This window comes from Argopecten irradians, chromosome 14, assembly GCF_041381155.1.
Source record: "Argopecten irradians isolate NY chromosome 14, Ai_NY, whole genome shotgun sequence".
NCBI lineage: Eukaryota > Metazoa > Mollusca > Bivalvia > Pectinida > Pectinidae > Argopecten > Argopecten irradians.
Genome location: NC_091147.1, coordinates 25206592 through 25224543, shown reverse-complemented (window position 1 = coordinate 25224543; position 17952 = coordinate 25206592). Strand labels below are relative to the sequence as shown.

Sequence of the window (17952 nt, the reverse complement as noted above, 5' to 3'; positions counted from 1 at the left end):
CATCAATTAAAATGTAAAGTGTACTGTATATAAAATTGGTGACATCAATTAAAATGTAAAGTGCACTGTATATAAAATTGGTGACTATCAATTAAAATGTAAAGTGTACTGTATATAAAATTGGTGACATCAATTAAAATGTAAAGTGTACTGTATATAAAATTGGTGACATCAATTAAAATGTAAAATGCACTGTATATAAAATTGGTGACATCAATTAAAATGTAAAGTGTACTGTATATAAAATTGGTGAAATCAATTAAAATGTAAAGTGCACTGTATATAAAATTGGTGTCATCAATTAAAATGTAAAGTGTACTGTATATAAAATTAGTGATATCAATTAAAATGTAAAGTGTACTGTATATAAAATTAGTGATATCAATTAAAATGTAAAGTGTACTGTATATAAAATTGGTGACATCAATTAAAATGTAAAGTGTACTGTATATAAAATTGGTGACATCAATTAAAATGTAAAGTGTACTGTATATAAAATTGGTGACATCAATTAAAATGTAAAGTGTACTGTATATAAAATTGGTGACATCAATTAAAATGTAAAGTGCACTGTATATAAAATTAGTGATATCAATTAAAATGTAAAGTGTACTGTATATAAAATTAGTGATATCAATTAAAATGTAAAGTGTACTGTATATAAAATTGGTGACATCAATTAAAATGTAAAGTGTACTGTATATAAAATTGGTGACATCAATTAAAATGTAAAGTGTACTGTATATAAAATTGGTGACATCAATTAAAATGTAAAGTGTACTGTATATAAAATTGGTGACATCAATTAAAATGTAAAGTGTACTGTATATAAAATTGGTGACATCAATTAAAATGTAAAGTGTACTGTATATAAAATTAGTGATATCAATTAAAATGTAAAGTGTACTGTATATAAAATTGGTGACATCAATTAAAATGTAAAGTGTACTGTATATAAAATTGGTGACATCAATTAAAATGTAAAGTGTACTGTATATAAAATTGGTGACATCAATTAAAATGTAAAGTGTACTGTATATAAAATTGGTGACATCAATTAAAATGTAAAGTGTACTGTATATAAAATTTGGTGACATCAATTAAAATGTAAAGTGTACTGTATATAAAATTGGTGACATCAATTAAAATGTAAAGTGTACTGTATATAAAATTAGTGATATCAATTAAAATGTAAAGTGTACTGTATATAAAATTGGTGTCATCAATTAAAATGTAAAGTGTACTGTATATAAAATTGGTGACATCAATTAAAATGTAAAGTGTACTGTATATAAAATTGGTGATATCAATTAAAATGTAAAGTGTACTGTATATAAAATTAGTGATATCAATTAAAATGTAAAGTGTACTGTATATAAAATTGGTGACATCAATTAAAATGTAAAGTTGTACTGTATATATAATTGGTGACATCAATTAAAATGTAAAGTGTACTGTATATAAAATTAGTGATATCAATTAAAATGTAAAGTGTACTGTATATAAAATTAGTGATATCAATTAAAATGTAAAGTGTACTGTATATAAAAATTGGTGACATCAATTAAAATGTAAAGTGTACTGTATATAAAATTAGTGATATCAATTAAAATGTAAAGTGTACTGTATATAAAATTGGTGACATCAATTAAAATGTAAAGTTGTACTGTATATAAAATTGGTGACATCAATTAAAATGTAAAGTGTACTGTATATAAAATTGGTGACATCAATTAAAATGTAAAGTGTAAATATAAATTAGTGATATCAATTAAAATGTAAGTGTACTGTATATAAAATTGTGACATCAATTAAAATGTAAAGTGTACTGTATATAAAATTAGTGATATCAATTAAAATGTAAAGTGTACTGTATATAAAATTAGTGATATCAATTAAAATGTAAAGTGTACTGTATATAAAATTAGTGATATCAATTAAAATGTAAAGTGTATTTTTTCATATTAAAACATAAATTTTTTTCAGTTACAAAAGTTACTTTTTACACCATTACCTTGATTTGAGCTTTATTTAAAATGTAAAGTGTACTGTATATAAAAAGAAGTACTTATGTGATGCACCAAAGCATCAATTAAAATGTATTAACAGTGAAATACCAATTATTGTTCATATAAAATTTATGTGATATCAATTAAAATGTAAAGTGTACTGTATATAAAATTAGTGATATCAATTAAAATGTAAAGTGTACTGTATATAAAATTAGTGATATCAATTAAAATGTAAAGTGTACTGTGTATATAAAATGGGTGACATCAATTAAAATGTAAAGAGCACTCACTGTATATAAAATTGGTGACATCAATTAAAATACAAATTGCACTGTATAATTTTTTTTATAAAATTTGTGACATCAATTAAAATGTAAATTGAAGAACATCTCCAAATATGCCTTTCGTTCGAAAAGCATTTCATAGCCACCGTGAAATTTAATTCATATTGCCAAGGCGCCATCACAATTTAAGTACAATCATCGTAGAGCAGTGAAAATCCTTTCATGTCAACAGCTAAAAAGTTCCAAGAAAAACAAAAACACTTCATCTCTTTAGACTACAACACATTTAGCGAGGCGACTAGTTTAGATTTTCAAGAAACCATTTTGTTAGCCAGGGGAGACGTTAGTCAGCTAATGAACCATTAAATTCAATAGAAAGTAAAACACTGGTTTGTTGTGTGGGGGTTCAATTGGCCTCCAAAGACCGGTCAGGATGTTTTGTGATAGCATGATGTTTAATGCTGACATGCAATAGTTGGTTTGCTGTTCTCTGACTCAATATAACCCACATGGACATCCATACACTCACATTGCAGACCAAAACAACAGGTCTCCTGAACTCAAACTTCCAGGAACTTCCAAACCTGCTTGAACGATCACCTCTGTATAATGACCACTTGCTTAATTTCAATAAGACCATTTTCTTCTATGGCCAATATCAACACAATTTGACCTGTGTGTAAAGACCACCTGACTAATCAAGACTATTTTTTCTTTGTTGCCTGGATAGTCTTTCTAGACTAGACTAACGGTATACTTACAAATATTATTTGGCAGATTTTTACAACCCCACTAGGGCTAATTGTAATAATGTTTGGTAATGTAGTTTCAAAAAAATACTTTTTGAGTGAAAAACGATTTGTTCTGATGACGTAATGTCATTGTTTTAATTCTTCATGATAATAAATATATGTCACCTATGGTGGCCATTTCAATGTCTATTCTGTATTGAGTTATTTTTAAGTTGGAGGAACATAAATATTATTTACATCATAACTGACCTGGATAAGTTCAGCCATGTCATATGGTCATGTCATAAATATCATAAGACACAGATGTAATTACACAATTGTGATGTCACAGGTAATAATGACATCAGAATCAAAATATGACGTCGCCCAATTCTATTGGTAGACGAAAACATCAAGTCCAAGCTTGATTTCGCCACTCTCATAAAGAAAGGAAATTGAAAGTTTATACCTTTATATTTCCATGATTTTAAGTTATGTGATAAATAGAATCTTACACTTGTGGCAACATAATACTAGATAGCAACTGATGTGTGATCCTCTATAAGGGTAACAACAAGTTTTCAGTGTCTATCATAATTATATTATTTCATATTTTATGAACACTTCAAAACGCTCTTTTGGTCAATCGTGATCTATTTTCTCATTCATATGGTCAAAATTTACTGGCATATCATAAGGATAATGAATTTACTTAGCTTCAGATAAAAGACTTCAAAAAAGCTTTATATTCAATCTCAAGTCCTATAATTGCTCAATGAACCTACTTAACGAAATGTCAAAGTGATAGCTCCCATGAAAAAATATTCCATAAATCTCAAATCCTGAGGATATCACCTCAAAATATTTTTATGGCCCATCTATTTAGAAATAGTGAGGTTTATTGTCCATGCAATAGCAAGCATAGATTGTGGAATCTAACCCAGACCATTTCTATGATTAGCAGGAGTGTCACTACAACAAAAGTAAGCGGGGCTCTCATGATGGCAATAGTAGTCTAACCATGTATAGATATCTACAAAACTCAAAAGACAAATTGACATTATATGTCAATATAAAAAAAATCAAATGCTTTTAAAGTTTTCTTTGAATTATAATCAAATTTATTCACTGTAGCTAACGTCAGCCTCAATTCAGATAAGATTTTTTTTAATCGTCTTATTTTTCCACAAACTTCATTATCTCAAAAAAGATTTCAAATAAGCTCTTTGTGAAAATTTATATCTGAACGCATGGTATAGATAATTTGACAATTGAATTTGTGGCATAGTCTTGAAAAACAATGTCTTAAAGGCCCACTACCTTTCTGCAACAGCTTGTGATTTTTAAGATGGGAGTATAAAACATTTGATAATTTTGTAAAGTAGTAAAAGTTATTAGTTTAATGTTAAATATTATACTTATCATCACCTTTTGTAAAATTCAATTAAAATGAATTATATGTTAATTTTTATAACGAAGGTCGTTAAGTTTCCCGTCATTGTCCTAATTATTGCGTGTTAGTCAAGTTGACTATCACTGCGTTAAACGACAAAACAGCAAAATGAATTTTCACTGCAAACAGAGATTAGGCAGGGAATCTTGCATTTGTTTGGTGTTGTGACCTCATCTTAAGCCATCGATGTAAAATTTCTTATGTTAATACAGTTATCATTGTTTCTTTAAGATTTTTTTTTGTTTTGGAAAGGTAGTGGGCCTTTAAAGCATCTGGAACAAGCTGGTTTATTGCCAAGACTAAAACAAAAGTGAATTGATTTTCAAACAAAACATTCCTTCAAAGATTTGCCTAGACAAATACAATCCTGTCAATAGCTTTAAAGCTTGGAAAAGTACCATAACATTGTATTGTTTCTCAGCATGTGGTGATCTCTCTCATCCTATTGTGTGCCAGCTTTTAACTATTTCACCCCTGTAAATTCAAGATGAACTCTTCCAGTCTCTGAATAAGAAGAACTCATTTGTGTCTCCAGGGGGTGAATCAATTACATGCTGTAAAATTACTAATTTATGTGTGAACAAAGTTAAGTGTATTGAATTAGTGCTATTGTGATTTAAGTTACTACATCATCATCATCCTTCCTTGTCTCAGAAACTCACATAAAGCATATTCCATCAATATTACACAATTAGCTGCCATTGCTGTCAGTATCGATAAATGTCATGTGATGTGTCACATGTCTTGCGAGCAAAAATTATGTTGTTTTCTCTGAAAAACATTGTTACACTCACAAACACATGACATAACACCCAATACCCACTGACAAGGGCAAATAACTCTGTAATATTCCCATATAGAATATTATCTGACCACATTGATCGTCTAATAACTTGATTATAGCCTGAAAAGAGGTAAAATAAAATTACCACTAAAATTATAAATCTACAGTATTTCAATCAGTGAGGTACTCAAGGGAGAGTGATATGACCTCGAACACCACAAATTTCTTGTTTCTTGGTTGAGCAACAGATCTGCCTGAGCTGTTGATGTTTTCTCCATAAGCAAGAGACTCCATACTCTAATGCAATTGATAGCATTGCAACTTGACCCTACCTTCTGCTAGCTTGTAAGATGAGTAGAACATTTATGTACCATTTTAAACCTACACTTTATTCTGTTAAAGGGATGTTCAAGACAAGATACCACTGATTATGTGGTCAATCTGTATGTTGTGAGCATTCCTTATGACATTTAAAAGCTACTTTCTACCTCAAAATGTTCTCCTGTCAGTTAAGGCGTGCGAACTTAGCCAGGAAATCCAAAGTCATGATATTATTACACCTAGACTAGATAAGGGGATATCCCAAGAAGACAGGCAAGGATGAAATCTCCAGTCAGGTTATAATTAGATCCAGACTGGCTAAGGGGAGATCACTGGTAGACAGGCTAGGGGGAGATCTGAGCGAAGCTATATTTAGATCCAGATTCGCTAAAGGGAGATCACCGTTAGAAAAGACAAGGGAAATATCCCCAATCTAGTTAATAATTTAGATCAAAACTGAATGGCTAAGGGAATATCCCTGGTAGATAGAGTAGTGGGAAATCTCCATTCAGGCTATCATTAGATGTAGATTAACTAAGGAGAGATCACTGGTAGACAAACTATGGGGAGATCCCCAATCAAGATATGATTAGATCTGGGATCACTTGTAGACATAGAAGGGGGGGGATCCCCAGTCAGGTTATAATTAGATGTAGTTTAACTAAGGGGAGATCACTGGTAGACAGAGAAGGGGAGACCCCCAGTCAGGTTATAATTAGATCTACACTGGCTAAGGGGATATCCCTGTCAGACAATCTAGGGGGAAATCCAAAGTCAAGCTCTGGCATGGTTACAAACAGCCTAGGGAGAGCTTCCCAGACAATTTTATAGTGATTACAATCAAACCAAGTGTTCCCATAAAACAGCCAATCAATTACAACACTTACTTGCCAATGGTTTCACAAACTTCATACACGTCATCAAACAACACCTCCTCCTCATCGCCCGACATCTTGCTGCTGAAACAAAAACAATCTTTATTTAATTGGAAAGATTGCCTAAAAACCTAAATCATAACATATACAGTGCATGAATGGCCTGGATAAATGTATAGGAGAGGACATATTATAGGAACAAGTCTGCATGTCCGACTATCCGAGGCGAACCCACATGGCGCCTGCATGTCCGACTATCCGAGGCAAACCCACTTGGCCGCACAGGTGACCCTATACTCATCTGAGGGAATCAAACTCAGGTCGTCTTGGTGTCACTGTTATACAACTAGATCACCAATCATTGGACTTTGGACCCCAGATTTCTGTTCAGACTCTTACTTAAGAGACATTACCTGGCTCCATCCTAAATTAAATTCCAACTGGAAGGCCAAATTATACCCCGTAACTCCCACCTCCTAACTTTGTTGCCATGGGTAGGAGTATCATAAATAAAATTAGTGTCTAAGCCTGCCTAACGCATTGAATGTGACATCATAATTTTTTGTATAACTCTATGACATCACAAACACCAGAATGTGAGATTAATTGTACTTTAAAGTCATTTTACTTTCTCAAAACAGACATATTTATAACCCTGAGTGGATTACTATAATATAAACCTAACGAATCTTCAAATGTCAAAACATTTTCAAGGCAATAATAAACAATTCAATGACAAGTATTTCATTGGCTTGCCATCATAAATTATCATAAAGCTGTATATCACACAAAAAGACAATAAATTCGTATCCAGGCTTATTTTAATTGCGGCATTCAAATCCGTGTGAACGACCATATCTCCTAACATTGAGTTGTGGCACGCACACATTATTTGCTGTAAAAGCCGTTATCACATATAAGTTCATATTAATGTTACTTTCGAAAATTTTACTAAACTTTTAGACATCTTTATTTTAACTGCCAGCAAATTTCTTATGGTTGTAAGACAACGCAAACTTTTAACCGAATCATTGGATTCTGATAATTAACATTTGACTCAAGTTATGAGAGTTTGAAATAAACCTGTCTAAAATGGTCTTCGTAGCAAGTGGTATTCATTTGGGACCCATAGAAGTAGGTCTAAATAAGCAGGTTGTCTTTATATAGAGTATTCAATTTACTGTATCTGTAAATAATTTATTGTTCATGAGATAACTTTCATTGTCAAAATAAATTTAAAATTCTGGTAGAAATTAATGCAAAGAAATAGAGACTGGTACAAACACTAAATAGTACACTAGAATAGAATAAATATATAAGACTGCTACAAATACGAGAAAATAGACAGAATAGAATAAATATATAAGAAGACTGCTACAAATACGAGAAAATAGACAAATAGAATAAAGATTTATAAGACTGCTACAAATACAAGAAAATAGACAGAATAAAATAGATTTATAGAGACTGCTACAAATACGAGAAAATAGACAGAATAAATAAATATATAAGACTGCTACAAATACGAGAAAATAGACAAGAATAGAATAAATATATATAGACTGCTACAAATACGAGAAAATAGACAGAGAATAGAATAAAAGACTGCTACAAATACAAGAAAATAGAATAAATATTATAAGACTGCTATAAAAATACAGAAAATAGACAGAATAAATAAGAATATATAAGACTGCTACAAATACGAAATAGTACACTAGAATAGAATAAATATATAAGACTGCTACAAATACGAGAAAATAGACAGAATAGAATAAATATATAAGACTGCTACAAATACGAGAAAATAGACAGAATAGAATAAATATATAAGACTGCTACAAATACGAGAAAATAGACAGAATAGAATAAATTTATAAGACTGCTACAAATACGAGAAAATAGACAGAATAGAATAAATATATAAGACTGCTACAAATACGAGAAAATAGACAGAATAGAATAGGCATATAAGACTGCTACAAATACAAGAAAAAAGACAGAATAGAATAGGCATATAAGACTGCTACAAATACAAGAAAAAAGACAGAATAGAATAGGCATATAAGACTGCTACAAATACAAGAAAAAAGACAGAATAGATATAAACTTTATCACTATTGAATCCATTCTGAGTAGAGAATATTGCTTCTTAGAATAGAATAGATATAAACTTTATCACTATTGAATCCATTCTGAGTAGAGAATATTGCTTTTAAAATAGAATAGATATTAACCACCATTGAATCCATTCTGAGGAGAGAACATTGCTAAGGGCTATGATAACACAGACCTGATCAATCCGATTGATTTTTAAGAATGAAGTAGTTCACATTTTTTACAAAGTACAGTTGAATGGAAATCATTAAGTGGAGCAAACACTAGAGTAGCATTTGAATCGTCACCACAAATTAAACTTGTAACAACAAATTTCTCCCATCTTCAATCAATCTACAGCTAAGGGACCATCTCAAAAAGAAAACCAATATTTCAGATAAGACTCTACTGTATTGCGTTTGGAACCATGCAATTTGCTACTGACAGAACTCAAAGTACATGAAAAATTGGAAAAATACTTGTGCTCTTATTCTTGATTATATTTTGCATGTTGAAGAGAGATTTCTATCAAGGTAATCCCTTGGCCTGGTAACTGAACTTTTCTGTATATTTTTGTAATCAAATTACATATTGTTAAATCAATCACTTTAAGAGACTCATAACACTAAATTAAAACAAACAAATAATGTGATTCACTATGACAACACTATTATGAAAAATGTTGGAATGCAAATTGTCAGAGGCCATGGTGGTAGACTGGTTGAAATGATCCGACATATTACCACAAGCCCTCCAACTCTTGATTACAAGTTTGAATCCCGTGTGCAGCAATTGCCAGGTACTGACCAATGGTCGGTGGTTTTTCTCCAGGTACTCTGGCTTTCCTCCATCAACAAACATGGCATATCCTTAAATGACCCTGGCTGTTAATAGGATGTTTAACTAATAAAATCCAAAATCTGCAACCTTAAACAATCAAAGCTTGCACCACATTGAACTAGAGTTGGAAAATATTTATAAGATATCAATGGTCAGTCCAATATCGTTTAATATCATCCGAATGTATTAGATGGGACACAATGGAAAACCACAGGACAGGATGGGACGGGATGAATACAGGTACATGTGTAAAACTACTGGTGTATGTACTCCTAAATTTCCTGGCAGGAGAATAAAACCCCTCTTGTTCGGTATGACAAAACTTTAGTTTTACTACAGCAATCGTTGATACAGACTTGACTTACACCATTATGCGACAAAGACGTTTCTGAAACAAGCAAACAAAGGTCCCTTTATAGATTTCACTGTACACGATAATTGTTTTAAATCTGTGATTTTAGATAACCATGCCTCGTATGGATTATATAGTCTTTTTCTCAAACAAAGGCGAAAATGCCAGAGTGTCACAGACAACAATTAATGTTCGTGTACTTCACGAGTAGTTTCAGTCAATATAAATAGAAACTGTCTCTTAGCGACATTCGTTAGTTATTCTAATCTGTGCCACAACGACCAATTATCTGTTCGCAGTTTATGCGGAGCTCTTCATTAGAACCGTATATTTGGAGAAGAAATACCAAATTCCACCTAATAAACTACTCAACTTAAGAAACATCCTTCTTTCTTTTCGTGGCCTTAAAGTTAATTAGTTACCATGAATTTAAATAGAATATTATCGTAAATACTAACTGAAAATAATTTAAATTTCTTTGAATTATTTTTGCAAAATTAAACTGTGGCTGAATTTATGCAATAATTTTTGTGAAAAATTTTGAGGCTTATTAAGTCAAATATGGTAAATCTGACTTTGGGTTACAGATTTAGCTTCTTTCTTGGATATAATTACATGATCTTCTATGTTCATGGATAAATACCATATATGGAGACAGATTCCCGACACCACCTAATTTTAGCAAAATTTCTTAAATTACAATAATAAAATTGATCTGAAGACCAAGATTGGGACTAAATTCATTATTTTTCGTGTTAATTTAGGTCAAACATAAAAAATGGATAACAATAATATTATGTGTAACAGTGAATCATTTTATCACTACACAATAACACAATACCATAAACAATGCAGGAAGACCCTAAAAAAACAATGAAAGATTCCAATAACATAACAAAGCATGTTGTTATCTCTTACTACTCTCGGATAGCTACGGATACTATACGATCCCCGTTCGTGTAATTATACACGGTTCATTGGCCGCCCTAGGCTAATATGATTTCCACAGGGGGTTATGGACCGATATTACACGCTTTTACAATAAAACAGTAATCTGGTTAGCTTGACTGATGTACTAATTCACTGCCGGGAACAATTTAGACGAAACATGATCAACACATTGATAATGTATTGTGATGAGATAGGCTAACGTCTGAAATCAATGGTCTGACAAATTTCAGAAGGTTTATTTTTCTGACTAACCTTTCTGTTTTAAAAATAACAGCCCCTTTAACGGCCGTTACATTAAAAGCCAATACATGTATTTATAAACTGTAACTTTAGGCTAATTTTCATGAATAAGACTCTGAATGCTTTAATCCATTATTTTCAACGATTGAGATGCTCTTCAATATTTCACCAAGTACAGTAAAATCTGCAATAACAACCACCTCTGTATAAAGACCAACTGTTAAATAAAACCACTTTCACAGGGTCCTCAATCTGTGTATAAAGACCACTTGGGTATAGAGACCATCAGTTCGTTGGATGGGACTTAAAGACAGTGTCCCGTATGAGGATGACCAGCCTCACACAATAACAAGGCCACTCATAGATGCTGTGAATGAAGGACTCAAACAAAGGAATAAAGAAATTGGTTTTTCATTTAAATATAGAATTTAGTAAACTATACATAAGTGTGCAGTGTTGAATTTCGGAGTTTAACAAAAAATATTTACGATATACCCTATTTATTTTATGATATATGAGGTTTTTCAAGAACAATAAGTTGAATAACTTATTATCCTGAAAAAACTGTAATATTTTATTTCTAAATTATTTTTGAAATAACGATTTCAACACCAATGAAACCAGAAACACAAATACATATATGTATATATGTTTCTAATAAAACCGTTCAGAATCTGAGTATCATTTTTTTTATAATTCTTTATTAATTACTAAATTATCAATTTCATCAATGTCTCTTCAAAGACAAAAAAAATAATAAGTGAACATTTTCGTATCTTGATATCCACTTAACATTGAAGAATATTTTCGGAAAAATATAACATTAGAAATATCACCATTTCCGGATATGTTTTGGTTTCCTTTTTAGAAAACTAACATGGGTTGCTTTGAAGACTTTTGACTAATAAATCATAGCCAGATACTTTTGCCAAATAAAAGGTACATTATTTCATTACGTATATCACTCAGATTTCTTTTTAAATTCACAAGAACGCTAGCCGTAAACATCAAGAAAACTTCATGTAATGTATCGGACTTTAGCAAGTCTTCGTAAGCCTAACAGTAACTGGTTGGCGAGATATTATCGTGCAGAACATTTATCGTGTGTCAAGTAAAGGGTACATTATTTGGTTACTTATAACAGTCAAATTTCTTTTGAATTCATAAGAACGCTAACATCAAGAAAAATCCCTGCAATACATCGGACTTTAGCAAGTCTTCATAAGGCTACCGTACATTACACGGCAATATAAGTTTATTTGTCACTTTAAGTTGCCCGTACATAAATAGATCTATATTATCATTACATTTTGTAATTTTATGTTGATAGATTTGGTACTTTTCCCCTTTCAATATACCGCAGTTGTCGATAAACAAAAGACAGAACTCCCAGTGACAGATCAAGGGAGGAAAACGTACGTACTCAAAACTATTAACTTTTACTGCGCAATAATATCTCAGATATAGTTCGTCAATACAACCAACACAAAAAATTTTATAAGCGTTATAAGAACTTTCTTTTGCAGTTACCTTCCTAACATTTGATTACAATAATCGATCATTAGCATGAATTACGTAAAATTTAAATAAACACACACAATCCAAAATCCATCGAAAGTCTGTCGCGGAGGAAGACAGCGAAGAAGGCGTTGTTCGTGATTTTCGGGAGACCAGTGTTCTCGGAGTAATACAAATATCATAGAGTCCCAACTGAACACTTAAAACACTCCATCCATGGTGTATACGTATGTACAAATTCTATGTCTGTGGTTTTGAATATTGGGGGTTTTATTTTTTCATACTATCAACTATTACGTGAAATGAACAAAACAATTTTTAAATTTCATCGCAGAGTGGTTTCATTGTTTTGATGTGCACAGGCTCGCCGAGCGTACCTAAGAATGCTGTTTCACAGCATCAAAAATTCCTCTGCCTTTTTTCGCTTTGTGATGTACGACAACCCAAATGATAGGGTCTTGTATAGAACATAATTAGGACTTAGTAATAGTTTTCACCATTAAAAATTGTGATGTGAATGCCGCTTGAACTCTCCACTGGAACTTGACCCAGACCCGAAGGTTTGGTTTGATTACTTTAACATGTCTTTAACAGCCAGGGTCATTTAAGGATGTGCTAGGTTTATGTGGTGGAGGATATCCGGAGTACCCAGAGAAAAAAACACGACTTAAGGTCAGTACCTGGAAAATGCCCGACATGGAACCCAGGATGGACATTGGTGACACATTGTACTGCAATTTTATGGTTAAGCAATACTTTACAACATCAACAGAAAGGCAAATATACAGGACCAACATACACATACAAGAAATACATCAAGGCGCTCAACCTTAAAATTATTCCAGAATTATTGCCAACTTTTTTTCTTTTTTTTTTGCTAGAACTTTCCACAATCAATGACGGGATTATATAATGAGATTTTACTGTATATGTATGTATATATATATATCAACACCACTAGGCAAGAACAACACAAAGCTAGCTCCCAGCACAACATTGTCACAGGAAACCATTGATCGGTTCTTTACATTGCTAATTCGCATACAGTTAATGTCTTGCATGGCTAGATTCTCTCATCAAAACGATTGATGATATGATAAAAATGAGAAGAGAGCGCGTGAAAGCAAACTGACATTTAAATAAAAGCAGTTCGCGATAACCAAGCATTAGCATATCAAGACCTAAACAAAGTCAATAATTACTTGGAACTATATTTGGTGTTACGTTAACCCAGTGGGAATACGGCCAGACAAAACAATGACGACCCGATTCCTTAAACCTCACACCTAATCATCACCTATCCTACGAACTTTTATAACCCATTCTACCCTAAGGTGCTAAGGATACACAAAACAAAAGGCCCATGGGGGCTGCAACACTCACACGTACAATAAATTAGGCTGGAAAAGACAGGAATCTGAATTAGGCAAGGGGCAGTTTTGACAGGTTATAATGTACTAGCATAATACAACTTGAAATAATCACATTACAAACCCATATCTGGTCTTTTGGTACCTTATTTTTTCAAGAGACCTAGCTTTTATGAAATAACTATATTTCAACACTGTGTCCTTCAATGAAGGTCAAGGATATTTATTCTAACAAAGTTAGTAGCTCTTTATCCCCAAGCATACCACAGGCTCTCGCTGACCTAATATTAATAATAAGGGCAGGTCATATGGCCTCTTGGTTTTTGAGGTGTAGCGATGCCGAGATGTTAATTAAGTTGTCCAGTATTTTACCACTATAACCCTCTACCTCTTGGTCAGATATAGATTGGCTGAAGTGTTACACTAGTCGGTAAAACTATGACCTAGAGGATATTGGTTCAAAATTTCTCAAACTGGAGTTCAGGAGATTTTGGTTCCGAATTTCCCAAACTGGAAAACAAGGAATTGTGTTGTTTTGTCATAAAAACAACCAACTTTATATCATACAGTCATGGCTATTTTCTGCAGATTTTCATGGGGTTTTTTCCTCAAAATCACATTCCATCTTGTCCAGATTTTTGCAATTTGATTCCAAATGTATATAATACATACACATATTATCTCTTAATGCACTTTCAATCAGACTGTTCCCATTTATTTCTTGGATAAAATTTTAAAGAACATGTTGATCTCCTAGGAAATCCTGAGAAATTTTCATCCCGGCCAAAATAATCAGCTTAACAGTATATCTTTGAAAATACGAGGAAAATCTACGAGGATTACGAGTGGCATATCAGACTGAGTACACCATCAATCAATCAATAACTAATACTAACTCACTCAAAACATAAGCCTATTTCTATAATTTGCCCTAAAAACATATCTGTTTAATTAACACCCACATTTACACAGGAAATTCTCTGTCACAATTTAATTACATTTATAGATTTAATTTAATCCTGTGTTTCAAAGTTTTATGCTTGATTGTCTCATCACTTACAGCCTGCAATGCCCAAATAAGGTGCCTCAAGGTAGCCAGGAAATGTGATTCAATACCACCAAGAAGGATATTCATGTAATACATTTTACTGTTAACCAGCTAATTTTCATGAGTGATTAAATTTCTCATATTTCACCAATAATTAGAAATAACGAAAATTAACCGCCTCAAGCATTAGTACAAAAGAACCTCATTCAGACTCTAAATCGCGAAAACAATTCACCACGAAAAAAAGCAGTTAGGCATGGAAACACGAATTTAAGTAGCCACAAAAATAAGCTGGTTTGCAGTACATGGTATACATGATGGGGCATTGGAGAAAAATATATCTATAGTCAATTTTTTACTACATTATCTCCCCTTACTTCGACTCTAGTAGAAACTGATAAATTCTGTAAAGCAAATCATTTTCATAGGAATGACATTTTCTTACTTTCGCAAAGCATTTGGTGTGGTAGAAAAATTCAACAGCAAAGATTAATATTGGATAAATTATATGTACTTTTAACTGTATCGTGAAATTTGATTCTCTTAAAAATGATTTTTTGTGTTAAGTTATTAAATTGACGCTTTTTTTACCAGCAAAAATAATTGGTTATATGGTAAGGTAAGAATTATATAGCCTATTTTGATTTAATTGTTATCATTCAAGATGGTGGTGGTTTGTCTAAGGATCTATTCAGATTACCCTGTTATAATTACCCATATATACTTTTAAAGTGAATTCACAATTCATACAGACAAAAATATCTCTTTAAAATTTCATTTGCTTTATTTAACCGCTGATATTTGAAACAAGCAGGTAGTTTTTTGTTTAATTTATTAACACTACACATCTACTTTTAAAAGAGCGAACAATAACAGTTTAATGATGTAAAGCAAAAACCTGTATCAGATCTAAAAGTATTTTGCATAACATCGAAGTCTCTGGACAAAAAATTACAGTGTACATGCATATACACCATCCAACATACCAAACTAAATTCACAGACAAGGGGACACATAATTATACCATGTGTTTTGATAGACAGACAAAATTATATGACACCATTAAACATCTTCTCAGATTTCTAAACATAGTAAGGGTTTAACATCACTCATAATGTCATAAAACATAGATTTTTTTTTCCTGTCAAGTATTTTATTCATCTTAAACTTTTTCGTTTTCTGACTAGATTTCTTTATTTGATTTTCAAGTGTACTTTTGGCTTATTTTGTGCAATAACTTTGTGAAAATTTAGTCCAAATTTGTCCTATAATATATGCCTTCTCTGTATTTTATTGGGTCGAATACGTTATAGGAGTTTTTTTTATTTTTAGATATGTGATCCTATTCCAAACAAAACTTTAAACCTGTAATTAGGGAAGTAATAAACTAAGAAAAATACAAGGAAAACAAAAAAACAAAACCTTGACACAATAGCAGTATACTTCATTCATACATCAAATGCCTGTAAAGGGGGAATTAGCTTTATAATGTCAAAGGGTCTTTGGTCAGAAGCAATGACACAAAAATATCCCTGTGAAATTGGGCTGAAAAGGTCAATCTCATCTAAAAGTATATTCTAACAACAGAAATGTATATAAATATCTGGTTGAAGCATGCTAAAATATATATCAGTACCAGATTTGATACAATTATTCTTCATATGACACAGTATACAGTTGTTGACTGGGGTTGAGGGCAACAGACGATTTGTTGGATCCGAAGACAAACTGTTGCCCGAGGCCAAAGGCTGATCGAGGCAACAGTTTGTGTGAGGGTCTAACAAATCATCTGTTGCCCGACAACCCAGTCGATAACTGTTTTGTTATACCCCATTGTAACGTCACTCCGGTCCAACAGCACATTTTAACAGTCAATTTTAACAGTTCCTTGGACTGCTCGACAGAACTGTTCATTTAATGGCATTTTTTGTCAATATAGTTTATGTAGAAACTATTGAATAGGGGTATAACAAAGAACAATAGCAGCTAAGGATTATAATGTGGGTCACAGTGACCTACTTTGTGTAAATTATTTATATACCAAGTTCCAGAGAAAATATGCACAAGACTGATTTGTTTGGCCTAATATCCTATTAACAGTCAGGATTATTTAATAAATAAGTAGGTCTACATGTATGTGTCAGGTTTATAGGTGAAGGAATGATGGAGTCCCTGGAGAAAAACCACCAACCAGCGGTCAATACTGGACACATGTGTTACATATCCGCAATAAGTGCAAGAAAAAGATAATAAATAAGACAATATATAGAACCCGAGATGTGTGTTGAGTGATGTCTTCAGAGCAAAAAACTTTTAAAATATGGCCCTAATCACCATCTATCAGACCAGACCATTGCTACATTAATCCATAGAACATTTAGCTAAAGAGGAGACAACAGGACAAACTTGGGTAGCATTATCTGGCACCTTCCTTCACCCAAACTTCTCCCCTCCATCCTTCTCCCCTTCCCCACTACCAACACCGTCAACACCACCACCACCACCATTTCATGACAAGTCCATACAAATACGAAATCATTACTAAATGTTCTCAATTCATCCTAGATTAGAGTATTGACTAGTATTGCATGACAAGGCCCAAACGTCTAAGTGACTTGGAACGTTTGTATTGCATTGTGCAGACATGCAACTGCCTGCTCTGTCTATCGTTCGATTCAAAACTTTGTATGTTTTTTATGTCCATGTTGAAATCAATGAGTTCAGTGCAAATGCAATCTTAGACCACATTATCAACAAAAGAGATTAGTCTAAAACTAAAAAAATTCTGGAACCATAGCTGGATTACAATAACAGCTGACTAAAATCCTTGAACATTTATCAGACAGGGAGTGTTTCAGAGTAATGTAGATATCAGTTCAACAGCTTGCATCATCTTTGGGTGCAGTCCCTGCAGATGTTTGTGCAGTATCAAGGAGAATATTCCTTATACGGGAAAACATCTCAAACCACCTGTAAAACCTGTTGTAACCTGTCAAAACTGGCCCCTGTCTAATCCGAATTCCTGTCTATTAACTTTTTGTTTGTTTGTTTGTTTGATTTATTAACGTCCTATTAA

General features: G+C 32.4%; 1 protein-coding gene across 1 annotated transcript in view; it reads right to left on the bottom strand.

Moving 5' to 3' along the window:
- The window catches only part of LOC138307937 (peripheral plasma membrane protein CASK-like), a 203639-nt gene extending 197099 nt beyond the window's left edge, over positions 1-6540 (bottom strand). The window contains exon 1 of the mRNA XM_069248867.1: positions 6473-6540. Coding sequence (XP_069104968.1) covers positions 6473-6537 — 65 coding nt within the window. The 5' untranslated portion in view covers positions 6538-6540. The remainder of the gene's footprint in view (positions 1-6472) is intronic.
- Between the last annotated feature and the right edge of the window lie 11412 nt (positions 6541-17952).